The sequence below is a fragment of the Bos grunniens genome, chromosome 17 (genome assembly GCF_055505025.1).
Source record: "Bos grunniens cultivar Pamir isolate PY7600 chromosome 17, Bosgru_T2T1.0, whole genome shotgun sequence".
In the NCBI taxonomy this organism is placed as follows: domain Eukaryota; kingdom Metazoa; phylum Chordata; class Mammalia; order Artiodactyla; family Bovidae; genus Bos; species Bos grunniens.
Window position 1 is genome coordinate 42,941,764 of NC_141181.1, and position 18,408 is coordinate 42,960,171.

The following is an 18,408-nucleotide window of genomic DNA, read 5'->3' on the forward strand; positions in this document are numbered from 1 at the left end:
CATGAAATTAAAAGACTCGTGCCTTGGAAGAAAAGCTATGACCAATCTAGACAGCATGTTAAAAATCAGAGACATTACTTTTCCAACAAATGTCCATCTAGTCAAAGCTATGGTATTTCCAGTAGTCATGTATGGATGTGAAAGTTGGACTATAAAGAAAGCTGAGTGCTGAAGAATTGATACTTTTGAAATGCGGTGTTGGAGAAGACTCTTGAGAATCCCTTGGACTACAAGGAGATCAAACCAGTCAATCTTAATGGAAATTCATCCTGAATATTCATTGGAAGGACTGATGTTGAAGCTGAAGTTCCAGTACTTTGGCTAGGTGATGGGAGGAACCATCATTGGTAAAAACCCTGGTGCTGGGAAAGATTGAAGGCGGGAGGAGAAGAGGACAACAGAGGGTGAGATGGTTGGATGGCATCACCAACTCAATGGTCATGAGTTTGAGCAAGCTCTGGGAGTTGGTGATGGACAGGGAAGCCTGGCGTGCTGCAGTTTATGGGGTCACAAAGAGTTGGACATGACTAAGCAACTGACTGAATTGATTAGATTTGTTTTGGTTGTGTCTTTAGGATTTTCTATATTTAGATCATGTAGTCTATAAATAGTGACACTTTTACTCTTCCTTTCCAATTTGGATGCTTTATTTCCTTTTTCCTGTCTGATTTCTGAGGCTATAACTTTAAAAACTATGTTGAATAAAAGTGGTATGAGTGAGTATTCTAATATTCTAATCTTGTTCTCATTTTAGAATAAAAGTTTTCAGCTTTACCCTCTTGAGAATGAAGTGGGCTGTGAGTTTATCATTTATGACCCTTATTATGTTGCAACATGTTCTTTCCTTATCCACTTTGTTGAGAATTTTTAATGATATTAATGAATGTTAATATTAATGAGAATGATATTAATGACTCAATTTTTAATGATTCAAATGAGTCATTTGAATTTTTTCAAAGGCTCTTTCTGCATCTATTGAGATGGTTATATGATTTTTACCTTTGGTTTTCTTAATGTGGTATGTCACCTTGATTGGTTTTCAGATCTTTCCTTTTATTTTGCCCATCCCACACAGCTTGCAAGATTTTATTTCCCCGATCAGGGACTTAACCTGGGACTATGGAAGTGAAAAAACCAAATCCTAACCTCTGGACCATCAGGGAATTCACTGATTATCAAATATTAAAACATACACTCCTCCCCGGAAAAAAATTCCCTCTTGATTACAGTGTATGATCCTTTTAATGTTTTTTTAATTTAAATTAATTTATTTATTTTAATTGGAGGCTAATTACTTTACAATATTGTAGTGGTTTTTGCAATACATTGACATGAATCAGCCATGTGTGTACATTTGTCCCCTGTCTTGAACCTCCCTCCCTCCTCCTTCCCCATCCCATCCCTCAGGGTTGTCCCAGTGAACTGGCTTTGAGTGCCTTATTTCCTGCATCAAACTTGGACAGGATCTGTTTCACATATGGTAATATACATGTTTCAGTGCTATTCTCTCAAGTCATCCCACCCTCACCTTCTCCCACAGAGTCCAAAAATCTGTTCTTTATATCTGTGTCTCTTTTGCTGTCTCGTGTAAGGGTCATTATTACCATCTTTCTAAATTCCATATATGTGTGTTAATATAATGTATAATGCATTTTAAAAATCCATTTACTAGTATTTTGTGAGGATTTTTGCTTATCATGAATCAGTTCAGTTCAGCTCAGTTGTGTTCGACTCTTTGTGACTCCATGGACTGCAGCATGCCAGGCTTCCCAGTCCATCACCAATTCCAGAAGCCTGCTCAACCTCATGTCCATCAAGTCAGTGATGCCATCCAACCATCTCATCCTCTGTCTTCCCCTTCTCCTCCCACCTTCAATCTTTCCCAGCATCAGGGTCTTTTCCAATGAGTCAGTTGTTTGCATCAGGTGGCCAAAGTATTGGAGTTTCAGCTTCAGTATCAGTCCTTCCAATGAATATTCAGGACTGATTTCCTTTAGGATTGACTGTTTGATCTTGCAGTCCAAGGGACTCTCAAGACTCTTCTCCAACACTGCAACTCAAAAAGACCAATTCCTCAGTGCTCAGCTTTCTTTATGGTCCAACTCTCACATCCATACATGACTATGGGAAAAACCATAGCTTTGACTAGATGGACCTTTGTTGGCAAAGTAATGTCTCTGCTTTTTAGTATGATGTCTAGATTGGTTATAGCTTTTCTTCCAGGGAGCAAGTGTGTTTTAATTTCATGGACGCAGTCACCATCCACAGTGATTTCGGTGCCTCCTCTGTCACTGTTTCCATTGTTTCCCCATCTATTTGTCATGAAGTGATGGGACTGGATGCCATGATCTTAGTTTTTTGAATGTTGAGTTTTAAGCCAACTTTTTCACTCTCCTCTTTCACTTTCATTAAGAGGCTCTTCAGTTCCTCTTCACTTTCTGCCATAAGGGTTGTCTCATCTGCATATCTGAGGTTACTGATATTTATCCTGGCAATCCTGATTTCAGCTTTATCCTATTCCAGCTAATTTATCATGAACTTTTGCTCTGTAAATTTTTTGTAGTGTTTTTATATGGTTTTGATATCAGGGTGATACAGGCCTTGTAGAATGAAGATGGAAACATTTCTTTATCTTCAAATTTTGAAATTACTTGAAGAATATATATGTTAACCCTTCTTTAAATGTTTGGTAGAATTCACCTGTGAAGACTTTGCTTATTGTTGTTGTTTTTATTGTTACTGATTCAGTTTAATTACTAGTAATTTGTTTGTTTAGGTTTTCTATTTTATTGACTCAGTATTGAAAGTTTGTATGTTTCTAGGTTTTTGTCTGTTTCTTCTAGGTTATCCAACATGTTGACATATAACTACATGATAATGTATTCAAATATTTTGTTTTTTTAAATTTAAATTTATTTATTTTAATTCAAGGCTAATTATTTTACAATATTGTATAGTTTTTGCCATACATCAACATGAATCTGCCATGGGTTTATACGTGTTCGCCATCCTGAACCACCCTCCCACCTTCCTCACCATACTATCCCTCTGGGTCATCCCAGTGCACCAGCCCCAAGCATCCTGTATCCTGCATCGAACTTGGACTGCCAATTAGTTTCTTATATGATATTATACATGTTTCAATGCCATTCTCCCAAATCATCCCACCCTCTCCCTCTCCCACAGAGTCCAAAAGACTTCTATACATCTGTGTCTCTTTTGCTGTCTCACATGTAGGGTCATCGTTACCATCTTTCTAAATTCCATAAATATGCGTTTGTATACTGTATTGGTGTTTTTCTTTCTGGCTTACTTCACTCTGTATAATAGGCTCCAGTTTCATCCACCTCATTAGAACTGATTCAAATGTCTTCTTTTTAATGGCTGAGTAATACTCCATAGTGTATATGTACCATAGCTTTCTTATCCATTCATCAGCTGGACAGCTAGGTTGCTTCCATGCCCTGGCTATTATAAATAGTGCTGCGATGAACACTGGGGTACACGTGTCTCTTTCAATTCTGGTTTCCTCAGTGTGTATGCCCAGCAGTGGGATTGCTGGGTCATAAGGCAGTTCTATTTCCAGTTTTTTAAGGAATCTCCACACTGTTCTCCATAGCGTCTGTACTAGTTTGCATTCCCACAAACAGTGTAAGAAGGTTCCCTTTTCTCCACACCCTCTCCAGCATTTATTGCTTGTAGACTTTTGGATCACAGCCATTCTGACTGGCGTGAAATGGTACCTCATTGTGGTTTTGATATACATTTCTCTGATAATGAGTGATGTTGAGCATATTTTCATGAGTTTGTTAGCCATCTGTATGTCTTCTTTGGAGAAATGTCTATTTAGTTCTTTGGCCCATTTTTTTTTGATTGGGTCGTTTATTTTTCTGGAATTGAGCTGCAGGAGTTGCTTGTATATTTTTGAGATTAGTTTTTTGTCAGTTGCTTCATTTGCTATTATTTTCTCCCATTCTGAAGGCTGTCTTTTCACCTGGCTTATAGTTTCCTTTGTTGTGCAGAAGCTTTTAATTTTAATTAGATCCCATTTGTTTATTTTTGCTTTTATTCCCAGTATTCTGGGAGCTGGGTCATAGAGGATCCTGCTGTGACTCATGTCGGAGAGTGTTTTGCCTATGTTCTCTTCTAGGAGTTTTATAGTTTCTGGTCTTACGTTTATATCTTTAGTCCATTTTGAGTCTATTTTTACAAAGGATTGTAAGAGATTACTAACAGCAATTATATGCCAATAAAATGGACAATGGGGAAGAAATGGAAAAATTCATAGAAAAGTACAACTTTCCAAAACTCGACCAGAAGAAATAGAAACTCTTAACAGACCCATCACAAGCACGGAAATTGAAACTGTAATCAGAAATCTTCCAGCAAACAAAAGCCCAGGTCCAGACAGCTTCACAGCTGAATTCTACCAAAAATTTAGAGAAGAGCTAACACCTATCCTACTCAAACTCTTCCAGAAAATTGCAGAGGAAGGTAAACTTCCAAACTCATTCTATGAGGCCACTATCACCCTAATACCAAAACCTGACAAAGATGCCACAAAAAAAGAGAACTACAGGCCAATATCACTGATGAACATAGATGCAAAAATCCTTAGCAAAATTCTAGCAATCAGAATCCAACAACACATTAAAAAGATCATACACCATGACCAAGTGGGCTTTATCCCAGGGATGCAAGGATTCTTCAATATACGCAAATCTATGAATGTAATACACCACATTAACAAATTGAAAAATAAAAGCCTTTTGATTATCTCAATAGATGCAGAGAAAGCCTTTGGCAAAATTCAATATCCATTTATGATAAAAACTCTCCAGAAAGCAGGAATAGAAGGAACATACCTCAACATAATAAAAGCTATATATGACAAACCCACAGCAAACAGTATCCTCAATGGTGAAAAATTGAAAGCATTTCCCCTAAAGTCAGGAACAAGACAAGGGTGCCCACTCTCACCATTACTATTCAACATAGTTTTGGAAGTTTTGGCCACAGCAATCAGAGCAGCAAAAGAAATAAAAGGAATCCAAATTGGAAAAGAAGAAGTAAAACTCTGACTGTTTGCAGATGACATGATCCTCTACATAGAACACCCTAAAGACTCCACCAGAAAATTACTAGAGCCAATCAATGAATATAGTAAAGTTGCAGGATATAAAATCAACACACAGAGATCCCTTGCATTCCTATACAGTAATAATAAGAAAATAGAAAGAGAAATTAAGGAAACAATTCCATTCACCATTGCAACGAAAAGAATAAAATACTTAGGAATAAATCTACCTAAAGAAACTAAAGACCTATATATAGAAAACTAGAAAACACTGGTGAAAGAAATCAAAGAGGACACTAATAGATGGAGAAATATACCATGTTCATGGATCAGAAGAATCAATATAGTGAAAATGAGAATACTACCCAAAGCAATCTATAGATTCAATGCAATCCCTATCAAGCTACCATGGTATTCTTCACAGAGCTAGAACAAATAATTTCACAATTTGTATGGAAATACAAAAAACCTCAAATAGCCAAAGCAATCTTGAGAAAGAAGGATGGAACTGGAGGAATCAACCTGCCTGACTTCAGGCTCTACTACAAAGCCACAGTCATCAAGACAGTATGGTACTGGCACAAAGGCAGAAATATAGATCAATGGAACAAAATAGAAAGCCCAGAGATAAATCCACGCACCTATGGATACCTTATCTTTGACAAAGGAGGCAAGAATATACAATGGATTAAAGACAATCTCTTTAACAAGTGGTGCTGGAAAAACCGGTCAATCATTTTTTAAAGAATGAAACTAGAACACTTTCTAACACCATACACAAAAATAAACTCTTCTTATCTTTTGGATTTCGATTTTGTGGTGGTGTTGTAACATCTCCTCTTTACTTTCTGATTTTATTTACTTGAACCTTGTCTTTTTTTTTTTTTTTTTTTTTTATTGATGAGTCTGGATAAAGGCTTATTTTTCAAAGAATCAACTCTTAGTTTCATTGATCTTTTCTATTTTTTATTCTTTACTTCATTTACTTCCATTCTAATCTTTATTATGTTCTTCTTTCTACTAATTTTTTATTTCATTGCTTTTTCTAGTTTCTTTAGATGTAAGTTTAGATTATTTATCCACATCTTTTCACGTTTCATGTGTGTGTGTGTGTGTGTTAGAGCTGTATCACTATAAACTTCCTTCTTAGAACTACTTTTGCTGTGTCCATTAGATTTAGGATCATTGTAATTATATTTTAATTTGTTGCAATATATGTTTTGATTTCCTTTTTAATTTATTTGTTGATCTATTGGTTGTTTAGTATCATGCTGCTTAGCCTCCACATTTTTGTGTTTATTCCCCCAGTTTTATTCTTTTAATTAATTTCTAGCTCATTACTTTGTGTTTGGAAAATATGCTATTAAATTTATTGAGACCTTTCATGCTTTAACATGTGATCTATCCTGGAGAATGTTGCATGTGCATCATATGCATTTAAAAAGAATGTGTATTCTGCTGTTTTAGCTTAGAATGTTATATATATATATATATATATATATATATATATATATATATATATAAATTTGGCTAAGGCATCATTTAAGGACAGTGTTTCTGTTTACTTTCTGTTTGGATGATCTATCCATTGATATAAATGAGCTGTTAAAGTTCCTTACATTACTGTACTATCAACATTTGCCTTTATATCTGTTAATATTTGCTTTATGTATTTAGGTGCTTTTATGTTTTGTTCATAGATATGTATGTGTTGTATCCTCTTTTTGGATTGATCTCTTTATCCTTATGTAATACCCTTCTTTATCTCTTGCAATTGTCTTTGATTTAAAGTCTATTTTGTCTGATAGAAATATTTCTACCCAAGCTTTATTTTTGTTTCCATTTGTGTGGAGTATTATTTTCCATCCCTTTACCATCAATCTGTGTGTCTTTGGATCTTGAGTCTTTTGTAGGTAGCATATATGTGGGTACTGTCATTTTTATCTATTAATACATCCTATGTCTTTTACTTGAAACATTCATTTCATTTACATTTGAAGTAATTATTGATAGGTGTGTACTTAATGCCATTTGTTCATTGATTTCTGTTTGTTTTTGTAGTTATTTTCAATTCCGTTCTTCTTTTATTCTCTTTCCTTGTGATTTGATGACTTTAATGCTCTGTTTGTATTCATTTCTCTTTATTTTTTTGTGTATCTGTTATAGGTTTCTGATTTGCATTTACCATTAGATTCATATATAATGATCTATGTATATCACAGTCTATTTTATGTTTTTATGTTGATGATCACATACTGGTGCATTCTAAAAGCACATTTTTACTCTAACTGCTGTCTTTTTTCCCCACTAATTTTTATAATTTTGATGTCATATTTTACATCTTTTCATTTTATATATTGCTTAGCTAATTGTTTTAGTTATAGATGATTTTGCTATATTTAATTTTTAATCTTCATTCTGACTTTATAGATGGTTAATCCACTACCTTTAATATGTATTTTCATTTACCAGTTAGATTTTTTTCTTTCATAACTTTTTGTTTCTAGTTGTGACCTTTCTTTTCTATTAAAAGTAGTCCCTTCAACATTTCTTGTAAGGACGGTTTAGTGGTGATGAACTTTAACTTTTGCTTGTGTGGGAAACTGTATATCTTCTGAAATTCTGAATAAAATCTTGAAGGGTAGAGTATTCTTGGTTGTAATTTTTTTTCCTCCTTTTAGTACTTTGGATTTATTATGCCAGTGCCTCTGGCTTGTAAAGTTTCTGCTGAAAAATCAGCTTAATGTGGGTTAATACTAATTGTTTTTCTTTTGCTAATTGTGACTAATTGTTTTTCTTTTGCTGCTGTTAAGATTTTCCCTACCTTTAAATTTTGACATTTTAATTATAATGTGTCTTGGTGTGAGTCTCTTTGGATTTGTCTTATTTGGGAATCTCTGTGCTTCCTGGACCTAGTTGTCTATTTCCTTTGCTGGGTTAGGAAAATTTTTGACCATTATTTCTTTAAATATGTTCTTAGCCCCATATTCTCTCTCTTCTCCTTCTGGGACCCCTATAATGTGAATGTTTGTAAGCTTGAGCTTATCCCAGAGGTTCCTTAAACTGTCTTCAATTTTAGCTGTTGAATCCCTTCAGGGTATTTTCATTTCAGTTTTTGCATTCTTCAACCTAATTGGTTTGTATTTTTTTATATGTTCTAACTCTGTTGAAGTTCTCACCAAGTTCATTCATTTTTCTTTGGAATTCAGTGGGCATTTTTATACTTCAACTCTTTACTTGGTAAATTGCTTATCTCTCTATTGTTTAGTTCTTCTTTTGAGATTTTGTATTATTTTCTCATTTGAAAGATATTCCTTTGTCTCCTCATTTTCCTAAATCTCTTTTTCCAACAACACTTTGTTTCTATGTATTCAGTGTTTTAGCCATATCCCCCTGTCTTTAAAGAGGGACTTTAAGTAGAAGATGTCCCATGAGGCCCAGTGGTGTAATCCCACCCCGGACACCAGAAAAAGGGATGTCCCTTATGTGGGAAATGTGTGTACACTTCTGTTTCCTCTTTGATTGCTGTGGGCATGCTGGTGGGCAGGGCTAGCCCCTAGCTGACTCCTCCAGGCCTGGAAATAACCACTGTGGGTAGGTTGATATGTGGGGTTGGTACCCAGCATTACTGGTTGCAAAGCTTGATCATGGTTATTATAGGTCTGCAGATGAATGAGACTGTCCCCCTCCGCAAGTGGAAGCAGCTTTGGAAGAGTGCCAGCGCTAACTGAGGCCACCCATAGGGTGGGGCATGGCAGGAGCAACTGTAGAGTTTTCAGCTATATTAGCACCTTTCAACCCAAGGTCAACATGCATGCTCAATGAGCAAATTTGTTGACAACATAGTATTTTTTTATTCTAAAGAGTTAAATGTCAGAGTTCATGGTCTTTTAAGAAAAGGATTGGGTAATACCTGATGCCATATGTCTGCAAGATACGATGTCTCTCAAGAATATATTATTTTTAGTGAAGAGATGGCTATCCTAATAAATAAACATGGTATAAATTATGTCAGGTTCAAAGAGGTCTTGAGGGTAATTTTGTGTGAGTTATGTCCAAGATTCCATCCAATTTTAACAAATTAAGATAATCTTTCATCAGGGATGTCAAAGTTGAGGTTTGAAGAATTATATTTTGAGAAAAAATCTGTTCTTCCTATTTCTTTTTCTTTTTACCTGGTTATTTAAACAATAATGTGATTCTACATTAACTGAGAATGATTTTGTTTATCACAGTGTTTCAAAAAGTAATTGGAGACAAACTTCTCAGTACATTTTCCTGTATGGGCTACAATTTGTTTTAGAAGTGTAATATATGCATATTTTTTATCCTTTGCCTATTGATTAACCTCCATATATCTGTTGGAAGGGTTTAACTGCACATATATTTTTAGGCAACAGCAAAATCTTGGAGATTAGGTCATCTTGAACACAAAATAAAAACCAAGTTAAGATAAGCCATTCTCAAGTGGACCCTGGAAGGATCCTTTAAAGTGAAAGTTGCTCAGTCATGTCCAGCTCTTTGTAACCCTATGGACTATATAGTCCATGGAATTCTCTAGGTCAGAATACTGGAGTGGGTAGCCTTTCCCTTCTCTAGGGGATTGGGAACAACCAATCCCCCTGGGTTGTTCCCAGGGATCGAACCCAGGCCTCCCGCATTGCAGGGGGATTCTTTATCAGCTGAGCCACAAGGAAGGATCCTTTAGTAAACAATTTTTTCAGCATCCCAATCATACTCCTATCAATTCCACTACCAGAATGTAGTTTTACTATTAAGAATCCTTAAAAAAAAAAAAAGTTTAATATGGTAGATTTAATCCTTGGTGGACACAAAAGCATGGTCTTTCTTTCCTTGTATAAACTCCAGCAACTCAGTGTGTTATCAGTTATGATATCTTCCCTGCCAGAGGAGTGGGAAATTGATATTTACTGACTAATAACAGTCCTGTCCCAGTAAACCTGGGGACTGTCTAGCTTGGTCACATGATCCAAGCAGAACTAATCAGGGCCCTTTTAGGGATGATTATATGTATGCTGAAAGAGAAAGGGTTTTTCTCCTTCTAGGACTGTAGATAGTAAGCACCATACAAAGCTTACTGCTTTCTGGATACTTTTTTGCTCTTCATAGGCAGAACCTGCTTGACAATAAAAAATAAATAAATGATATATGTGAGACGAAGATTCCTAATGACATCACTCAAAGTACTAGACCCTTCTGTGCAAAAAAGTTATACAACCACTTGGATTTTCCATAAAAGAGCCAGTAATTTTTATTTTGGCTTAAACTAGTTGATCAGGGCATTTATTACCAGAAGAGCTGGAGGGAGAGGTTATCGCAAGCATGCACATTGTCCAGTAAGGGTATTCTGGAGAATTCATTGGATTGGGAGCCTTGAAGAATCTGAGGTAGACCATGGAGATACTCCTTGGGTTTTGGGCACCAGAAGAAAGAGGAGTACAAAAAGGAATTGGAGGAGCCATGAAAATCAAATTTTGGTATAAACAACATGCTGCTATAAAAAGCCTCAGAGAAATCCTATATATTTTTCTTTCTCTGCATTTCAGATACTTATCAAATAGTAAATACTGTGCTCTTGTAACTTGTGCTTTTAGAGTTGTCTAATTCTCTGAATTTTGGCAATGAGCAAATAAGGAATAAAAATCATATGGATTGTAACACTGTATTCCAGAATTTTTGTTGTTTCAACATTTTTTTAATTTAAGAAATTTTGACAATTTAATTGGGAAAATTCCATCAGCTTCCTTATTTAATAAGATGGAACCTTTAGTATTTCAATTAAATATGACTTTTTTTTTTTTTACATCTGAGGACATATTAAGATGATAAAATTATTCAACAGAATGTACATGAAATGTATTCAATAACCTAATTTCAGTAATAAAAAAGTTTAATTGTTATATTCACAGAAATTGTCACCTTTATCATATAAATAAGTATTCTAAAGCTAATTTTAAATTGGTAACATCTTGTAAGAAAAAAAAAAAAAAAAAACTGCTTTTAGGTCCTCCACCCAATAATATTGTGAAAAGCATAAAAGTTATTTTTTTTCTCTAACAAAAATATGTTTCAAACAATACATGTAGCCATTCAAAATCTACCTTTTATTACTATGTGTTATGTATTGCTTCTAATTGTCTAGATGTTAAGCAGAATGCATTCCTTCTCAGAGTGTTGACAAACGGGCAGCCAGAAGCAAAGGCTGAGATTTCATGGGGAGGATTAGCATTTGGAGGAAAATTTAAGGGAGCGGAAGATAATTAAACCAGAGCTAATAGCAACAGAATCGAATTTCAGCGGGCCACCCAGATATCTTATTCTCTATCACTCTCTCTAACGTTTCACTTTCTCATTTGAGAAGGTTATCAGTCAAAACTTTTCTTGGCATGTAGGCAAACCTTTGCATTCACTTATTTGTGTTTAAAAATCACAAGTTTTATTTTTAGCATTTAAAATATTTAGCTTTTTTCTAAACCATTTCTTCTTTGCCATTTTTTTCTTTCTCCATCTTGTTTTTATTTTTTTTTTTTTAAGTTGAAATAGTCTGGGAATCATTAAGTGCCAAACATGTTTCTCAGGCCCATAAACAATACAAGATTCCATAGCAAATCCAGTTACTTCTTGGGAAGTTTCAACAAAACACATTTTTACTCATTCAGAGCTGGGGGAATAAATCTTGAGGTCTTTCAAGAAAGGTGCAATTGAGACCCTAAGAGGCTGACATAGTACTGGATTTCACGCAAAAAGATCACAAAGCTATCCTGCAGGCTCAGTAAATTCTGGAGGTTCTTGAAAGATTTGACATTCATCTCAGTGATGGAGCCATTTCTCTTAGCTTTACTGTTTTTCTCTTGACCTATCAACTTGGATAAAATGAGAGAGCAGAGAGCAAACTTTCAAGAAAATATCTAGCTTTAATCAAAGAGAATACAATTGAGGTCAGGTTATCATCTGAGGGAAATGTCAGATTGATGTGTTATTATTTTTCAATGTCATAATTTTACACTTACTTTTCTTTCTGACAAGTATATTATGTACTTTTATCTGTGGCTTGTTCTACATTATGATAATTCTGTGGGTTCTAATGTGCAAATTAATGCCATTTCAAATTTTTACCTGCTCTGATATGGTAATTAGGGGCACAATTATGCAGTAACTAATAAATGAAGAAGTAAATACCAGTAAACAAGTTACTGCCAGTTTATATGCTGATGGGACCATCAGTAGAGGAATGTATCCTGAAAGTAGATTCTTCCCAATATTCTCATCACTTGAGAAAGAAAGCACCACTATGCTTTCTCCTGATAGAGCCTCTACTGATTGCCTAAATGCACAGGAATAATTATGTGAAACTAAGGAAAACATGATGACATGCAGTACAGGTGAGAGGTCAGTAATTTTCACAGTGTTGTAATTCAAAGACCACCTATCTCAAAAAATCTGTGGTACTTTAAAAAAATTTTAGACTTCTTATCACTCCAAACCCTGTGATTTGATGTTATCAAGTGCTTGGTACCAGGAATGTGCATTTAACAGGCTTCCCCATGTGATCCTGATTTTCCTCAAAGTTTAAAAGCTACTAATGTGTATTGGAGGAGAAGGCAATGGCACCCCACTCCAGGACTCTTGTCTGGAAAATCCCATGGGCGGAGGAGCCTGGTAGGCTGCAGTCCATGGGGTCACTAAGAGTCGGGCACGACTGAGTGACTTCACTTTTACTTTTCAGTTTCATGCATTGGAGAAGGAAAATGGCAACCCACCCCAATATTCTTGCTTGGAGAATCCCAGGGACAGAGGAGCCTGGTGGGCTGCCATCTATGGGGTTGCACAGAGTTGGACACCACTGAAGCGACTTAGCAGCAGCAGCAGCAGCAATGTGCGTTGGCAGTATTGTTATCAAGGTTGGTTGGATTTGCCATGTCTTTGAACTGGTATGCCTTTGAAGGAGCAGTGAATAAGAGAGCAGCTAGCCTCAGAGAGTCATGGTTCAGTGGCTATTTGCACATGTCCTTAAGAGTCAGTTCTGGATTTCTTTGCAGTAGCAAGGTGAACCCATGAAGCATTAGGCCTAAAAAGGACATCAGTGATTATGCCCATAGTAACCTCTCAGAAGTGCTTCTCAGTCCACTTTCTTCCAGGGATAAGTTGGCAGCAAGAGAGAACAATCTGATCTACTAGTCTGGAAACCCTGACTACAGAGAAGCTAAGAGTCCAGGAGATGGGAATACCAGACCACCTGACCTGCCTCTTGAGAAACCTATATGCAGGTCAGGAAGCAACAGTTAGAACTGGACATGGAACAACAGACCGGTTCCAAATAGGAAAAGGAGTACGTCAAGGCTGTATATTGTCACCCTGCTTATTTTACTTCTATGCAGAGTACATCATGAGAAACGCTGGGCTGGAAGAAGCATAAGCTGGAATCAAGATTGCCAGGAGAAATATCAATAACCTCAGATATGCAGATGACACCACCCTTATGGGCAGAAAGTGAAGAGGAAGTCAAAACCCTCTTGATGAAAGTGAAAGAGGAAAGTGAAAAAGTTGGCTTAAAGCTCAACATTCAGAAAATGAAGATCATGGCATCCAGTCCCATCACTTCATGGAAAATAGATGGGGAAACAGTGGAAACAGTGTCAGACTTTATTTTTCTGGGCTCCAAAATCATTGCAGATGGTGATTGCAGCCATGAAATTAAAAGATGGTTACTCCTTGGAAGGAAAGTTATGACCAACCTAGATAGCATAATCAAAAGCAGAGACATTACTTTGCCAACAAAGGTCTGTTTAGTCAAGGCTATGGTTTTTCCTGTGGTCATGTATGGATGTGAGAGTTGGACTGTGAAGAAGGCTGAGCGCCGAAGAATTGTTACTTTTGAACTGTGGTGTTGGAGAAGACTCTTGAGAGTCCCTTGGACTACAAGGAGATCCAACCAGTCCATTCTGAAGGAGATCAGCCCTGGGATTTCTTTGGAAGGAATGATGCTAAAGCTGAAACTCCAGTACTTTGGCCAGCTCATGTGAAGAGCTGACTCATTGGAAAGGACTCTGATGCTGGGAGGGATTGGGGACAGGAGGAGCAGGGAACGACAGAGGATGAGATGGCTGGATGGCATCACTGACTCGATGGATGTGAGTCTGAGTGAACTCTGGGAGTTGGTGATGGACAGGGAGGCTTGGCGTGCTGTGATTCATGAGGTTGCAAAGAGTTGGACACGACTAAATGACTGAACTGAACTGAATTGAAGAGTCCAGAAAAATAGATGTTCAGAATTATTCCCCAAATAGTCCTTCCAGAAGACACAAATAGGTACATCCAACTGAAGAGTTTATGACTGAGATGAACAACCCTAAGATGCAGCCAAAATCTCAGAGTTTAATTGAGGATACAAACAAATTAATCATTCAATGTATCATCATCAGACCAGGGACATAAGACAAGACATTCTCATAGAAATGGTAGCACACTGAACTAATGCCAAAGTTACTTCACCCTATAACTATTTGTAGAAAATGGTTTCAGCTTGTTTCAGGCAAAGATTTAATGTTGAGGGCAATGTAAATTCAAGTCAATTAATTGAAAAAAGAAAAAAAAATTAGAAGAAATTTCACAGAATATGTGTGGACATGAGAGTTAGGAGGATGACAGGAGAGAGGCATTGGGGGGTTAGTGCTTGTGCAGGAAGTAAAGGTTGGAAATGAGGGTCCATAACTTGTGATATATGTTTGTTCTAAGAATTTGCCAGAACTTGCAACTTTGCTTTTGAAAAACGTTCATACTTAAGCATCCATGGCAGTTAATCTGGTTATTGCTTGACTTTATCATTATCATTACTATTTTTTTACAGTATGCATCTACTTTCTGGACATTCTTGGCTACAAAAAAAAAAAAAAAAGTTCTGGTTTTCTTATGTGTCTACTTCAGGAAGGGTCCTTGCCAAATATTTGATAATGGGTTATAAGGTCATTTACATGGAAAGCTATTACTGTCACACCTTAAAAAAGTGAAAGTCACTCAATCCTGTCTGACTCTTTGCAACCCTGTGGACTGCAGCTTGCGACCCCATGGACTGTAGCCTGCCAGGCTCCTCTGTCCATGAAATTCTCCAGACCAGAATACAGGAGTGGGTAGCCATTCCCTTCTCCAGGAGATCCTCCCAACCCAGGGATTGAACCCAGGTCTCCCATATTGTAGGCAAATTCTTTACGGTCTGAGCCACCATGGAAGCCCAAGAATACTGAAGTGGGTAGCCTATCCCTTCTCCAGCAGATCTTCCCACCCCAGGAATTGAACCAGGGCCTCCTGCATTGCAGGCAGATTCTTTACCAGCTGAGCTACCAGAGAAGCCCTCACCTTAGGAAAGGGATAGTCAATGGAAGACAAATGATTCAAAGTTCTCAATGCAATGCCAGACTTGAATGAAATAATTTATGGGCAGGACAGAGGCACATTAAAAAGCATGATTAGGTGGGAATACTGCCCACCCAGGAGCTAACACAGAATTTGCAGTATCGATAAGAAGAAGCATTTCCATTGCATGAAATTTGTAACATCCTGTATCTCGAGCTTTTTGTAATTTTAAGAGAAGATAATAAATCCTCGTTTCTTTTCTTTCTCCCTGTGCCTGAGTTTTCTTGTATGTGACTCTGTTTTATGAATGTAAATGTGGTGTCTGATATGCAGCACTAGACCAGGAGTCAGAGATAGGCAGCTTCCCTGAAATTACCTGTATCATCATGGTCTAGTCACTTTGTCTTTCAAGTTTGAGTGGACTTCCTCTTGAGAGGAGGAAGACTTGAATAAATCTCTTTCATTAAATCAGATAAGAAATTTCTGAGTAGCAGGTCATAAAATGAGCAGGAAACACGCATTCTGCAGGAAATAACTTTATGACAAGAGATAAACACGACAGTAAATGTGTTTCTTGAAGAATGTCAGAGCTCTTGGAAATGAAAGTGAAAAATTCTGGTTGCTCCTATCACATCCCATGGGAAAGTTCCCACCTCTCCCATTTCTGGAAGATACATGTCAATATCGTCAGTTTTGGTCTCAGGTTTGGGGTCTGAGTTCCTATTCCTTCTGAACACTTGATTTAGCCTAAATTTAATCTCCTGCGTCTATTCTGTCTGCTGAAAGGCAGCACACAGAACTTGTTTCATTACAGTCTCTACTCAAGACTCAGGTCTCAGCCACAGCACTGACAACATGTGTGAACTGGCCAAGGACCTATTTCTTAATTCTCCAATTTGTAAAATGGGATAACGGTTGTTTCAGTTACTAGCGTTTTGTGAAAAGTAAATGTGATTGTTCAAATACTTAAAGTAGAACATGACATATTATAAATACTCAAGATATTTTTTTGCTCTCATCTTTACAAGTCACTTATACTGGCATTTGTGTACATAGCACATACTCTTGGGGCAGGGCGCGTTAGGAGAGTTTATTACTTTGTAGAAACAGAAACCCTGAGCTGTTATTAATAGATATCTTTGTTTGCTAAGGGCACATCTGTTGGATTTTTTAACTACCCCACAAAAGTCCATTGTAAAACACCCAATAGTACAAGATACAAAAACAAAGGGAGTGGTAATTAACTGCTTTGGGAAATGGGAGATGAAGGATTCAAGTGATATTTGCATTAGGTTTTGATGGGTGAATAGGAGTTTATCAAGCCAGAAAGTCACAATAGAACATTACGAGTAGAGCTAAAGTACTATACAAATGCTGTAAATTTTTCCTTCTCTTAATAGTTTCATTGAATATTCCTTTGGCATCCAGCATGGGGAAGGCACTTTTTAACAGCTGGGGTTTCAGCAGAAGATATAATACACTGATCCAAACTCTGAAAAGGGGCTTTCTTTACAAGGACAGAGTCAGGGCCCCTGGGAGGTGTACCAGGAGGTCCTAACCTGGTCTGAGGTCAGATTTCCTTGAGGATGTTACACCTAAGTTGGGCACTCATATCCAATCCCTCAATCAGTCCCATCTGCTCTACTTTCAAAATATGCAGACTCCTGCACTGTCTCATCACCCCCAGCACCACCACTCTGGTACCCCAGACCACCATCTTTATGGATGCAGCCTCCTAAGCCCTCTCTGGCCCCTCCTTGCAGTGTATCCCCAATATGGCGCCCGGCCCCTCAGGAGTCCTGGTGAAACCTGGAGTCAGTTTATGACACTTGTTGACACAAAGCCCTCTGATGCCACATGCTTTACTCAAGCATTCAACCCAATGTTCAGAGCGCCCATCAGGGTCCTTTGCAGGCCACTTGGTCTTGTTTCTTCTCTGGGTGTTCCTCCCCACCCCCTGCTGCATGCTCCTCCCTTGTGCCTTTCTCCACCCATCCTGCCAGCCTCCCAAATCCTCAAACCTAACAGCCAGCTCTAGCCTCAGAGACTGTGATTGCTAGAATGCACAAGTGACTGCCCCCATCACCTCTCTGTCAATGTTTTCCCAAATCATCACCACTGTCCCAGTACATCATCTCTCCGCCCCCAAATCTGAATCATCATGGTACTTATGACTCTTGTTTATCTCTATAGGCCTCTGTCCCTTTCCTGGAATGTGAATCCTATGAGCTCCCTGGTGCCACACCTCCATCCCCACAGTGCTGGGATACAGAAGGCTCTCCTGAAGTGTTTGCTGAGTGAAAGGATAGAGGCATGGGGTGTGCTTGGTAGGTTGGCTCTGGACACCTGAGATAGAGAGACCAGCACATCCATTGATTCAGAGATGGTAAAGATATAAGGAACTGGAAGGAATAAAACAGCTCAACGTGGATGAAGCACCAAAAGCAAAGGAAACAAAGCTAGGTGACCTTCTCATCTCTATGATTCTGCTACAGTGATGAAAAATGAAATTCTCTTATCATGTTTTAGATTTTGTGATGGGAGGTAGAAGAGGACACAGGCTTAAACAGTGATGAAAATATAACTATACAGCTGAATATTTTCATTGTAAAGAAATGCTGCCATATTTTGCTGATGTTGTAGATTCAGTAAACTTTCCTGGAATAAATTGATGTTCTTATTTGATGGCGAATACTCTACTGGGGATGAACCTTTTAGATTGCCAAAATGGAAAATGTGGCTTTCTTAATCCACATTTTTCTTCTGTCCAATTTTAGAGACTGTCCTTTCATTGTGTTTTGTACTCAATGTCTGAAAGCATTTTTGGAACGGTTTAAAATACATATTCTCTTTTCTTGTCTGTGAGAGTCTTTCTTTGTCTCTTTCTTTCAAGTAGCCCAAGGAGTTTCCTTTGAGGGAATGGCCCCCTTGGCCAGGTGATGAATGCATCCTGTCTGGTT

At 37.5% G+C, this 18,408-nt stretch overlaps 1 protein-coding gene across 1 annotated transcript in view; it reads left to right on the forward strand.

Moving 5' to 3' along the window:
- The window catches only part of LOC147355237 (uncharacterized), a 38,234-nt gene extending 19,923 nt beyond the window's left edge, over positions 1-18,311 (forward strand). The window contains exon 3 of the mRNA XM_086345960.1: positions 17,642-18,311. Coding sequence (XP_086202086.1) covers positions 17,642-17,749 — 108 coding nt within the window. The 3' untranslated portion in view covers positions 17,750-18,311. The remainder of the gene's footprint in view (positions 1-17,641) is intronic.
- The last annotated feature ends 97 nt before the right edge of the window (positions 18,312-18,408 follow it).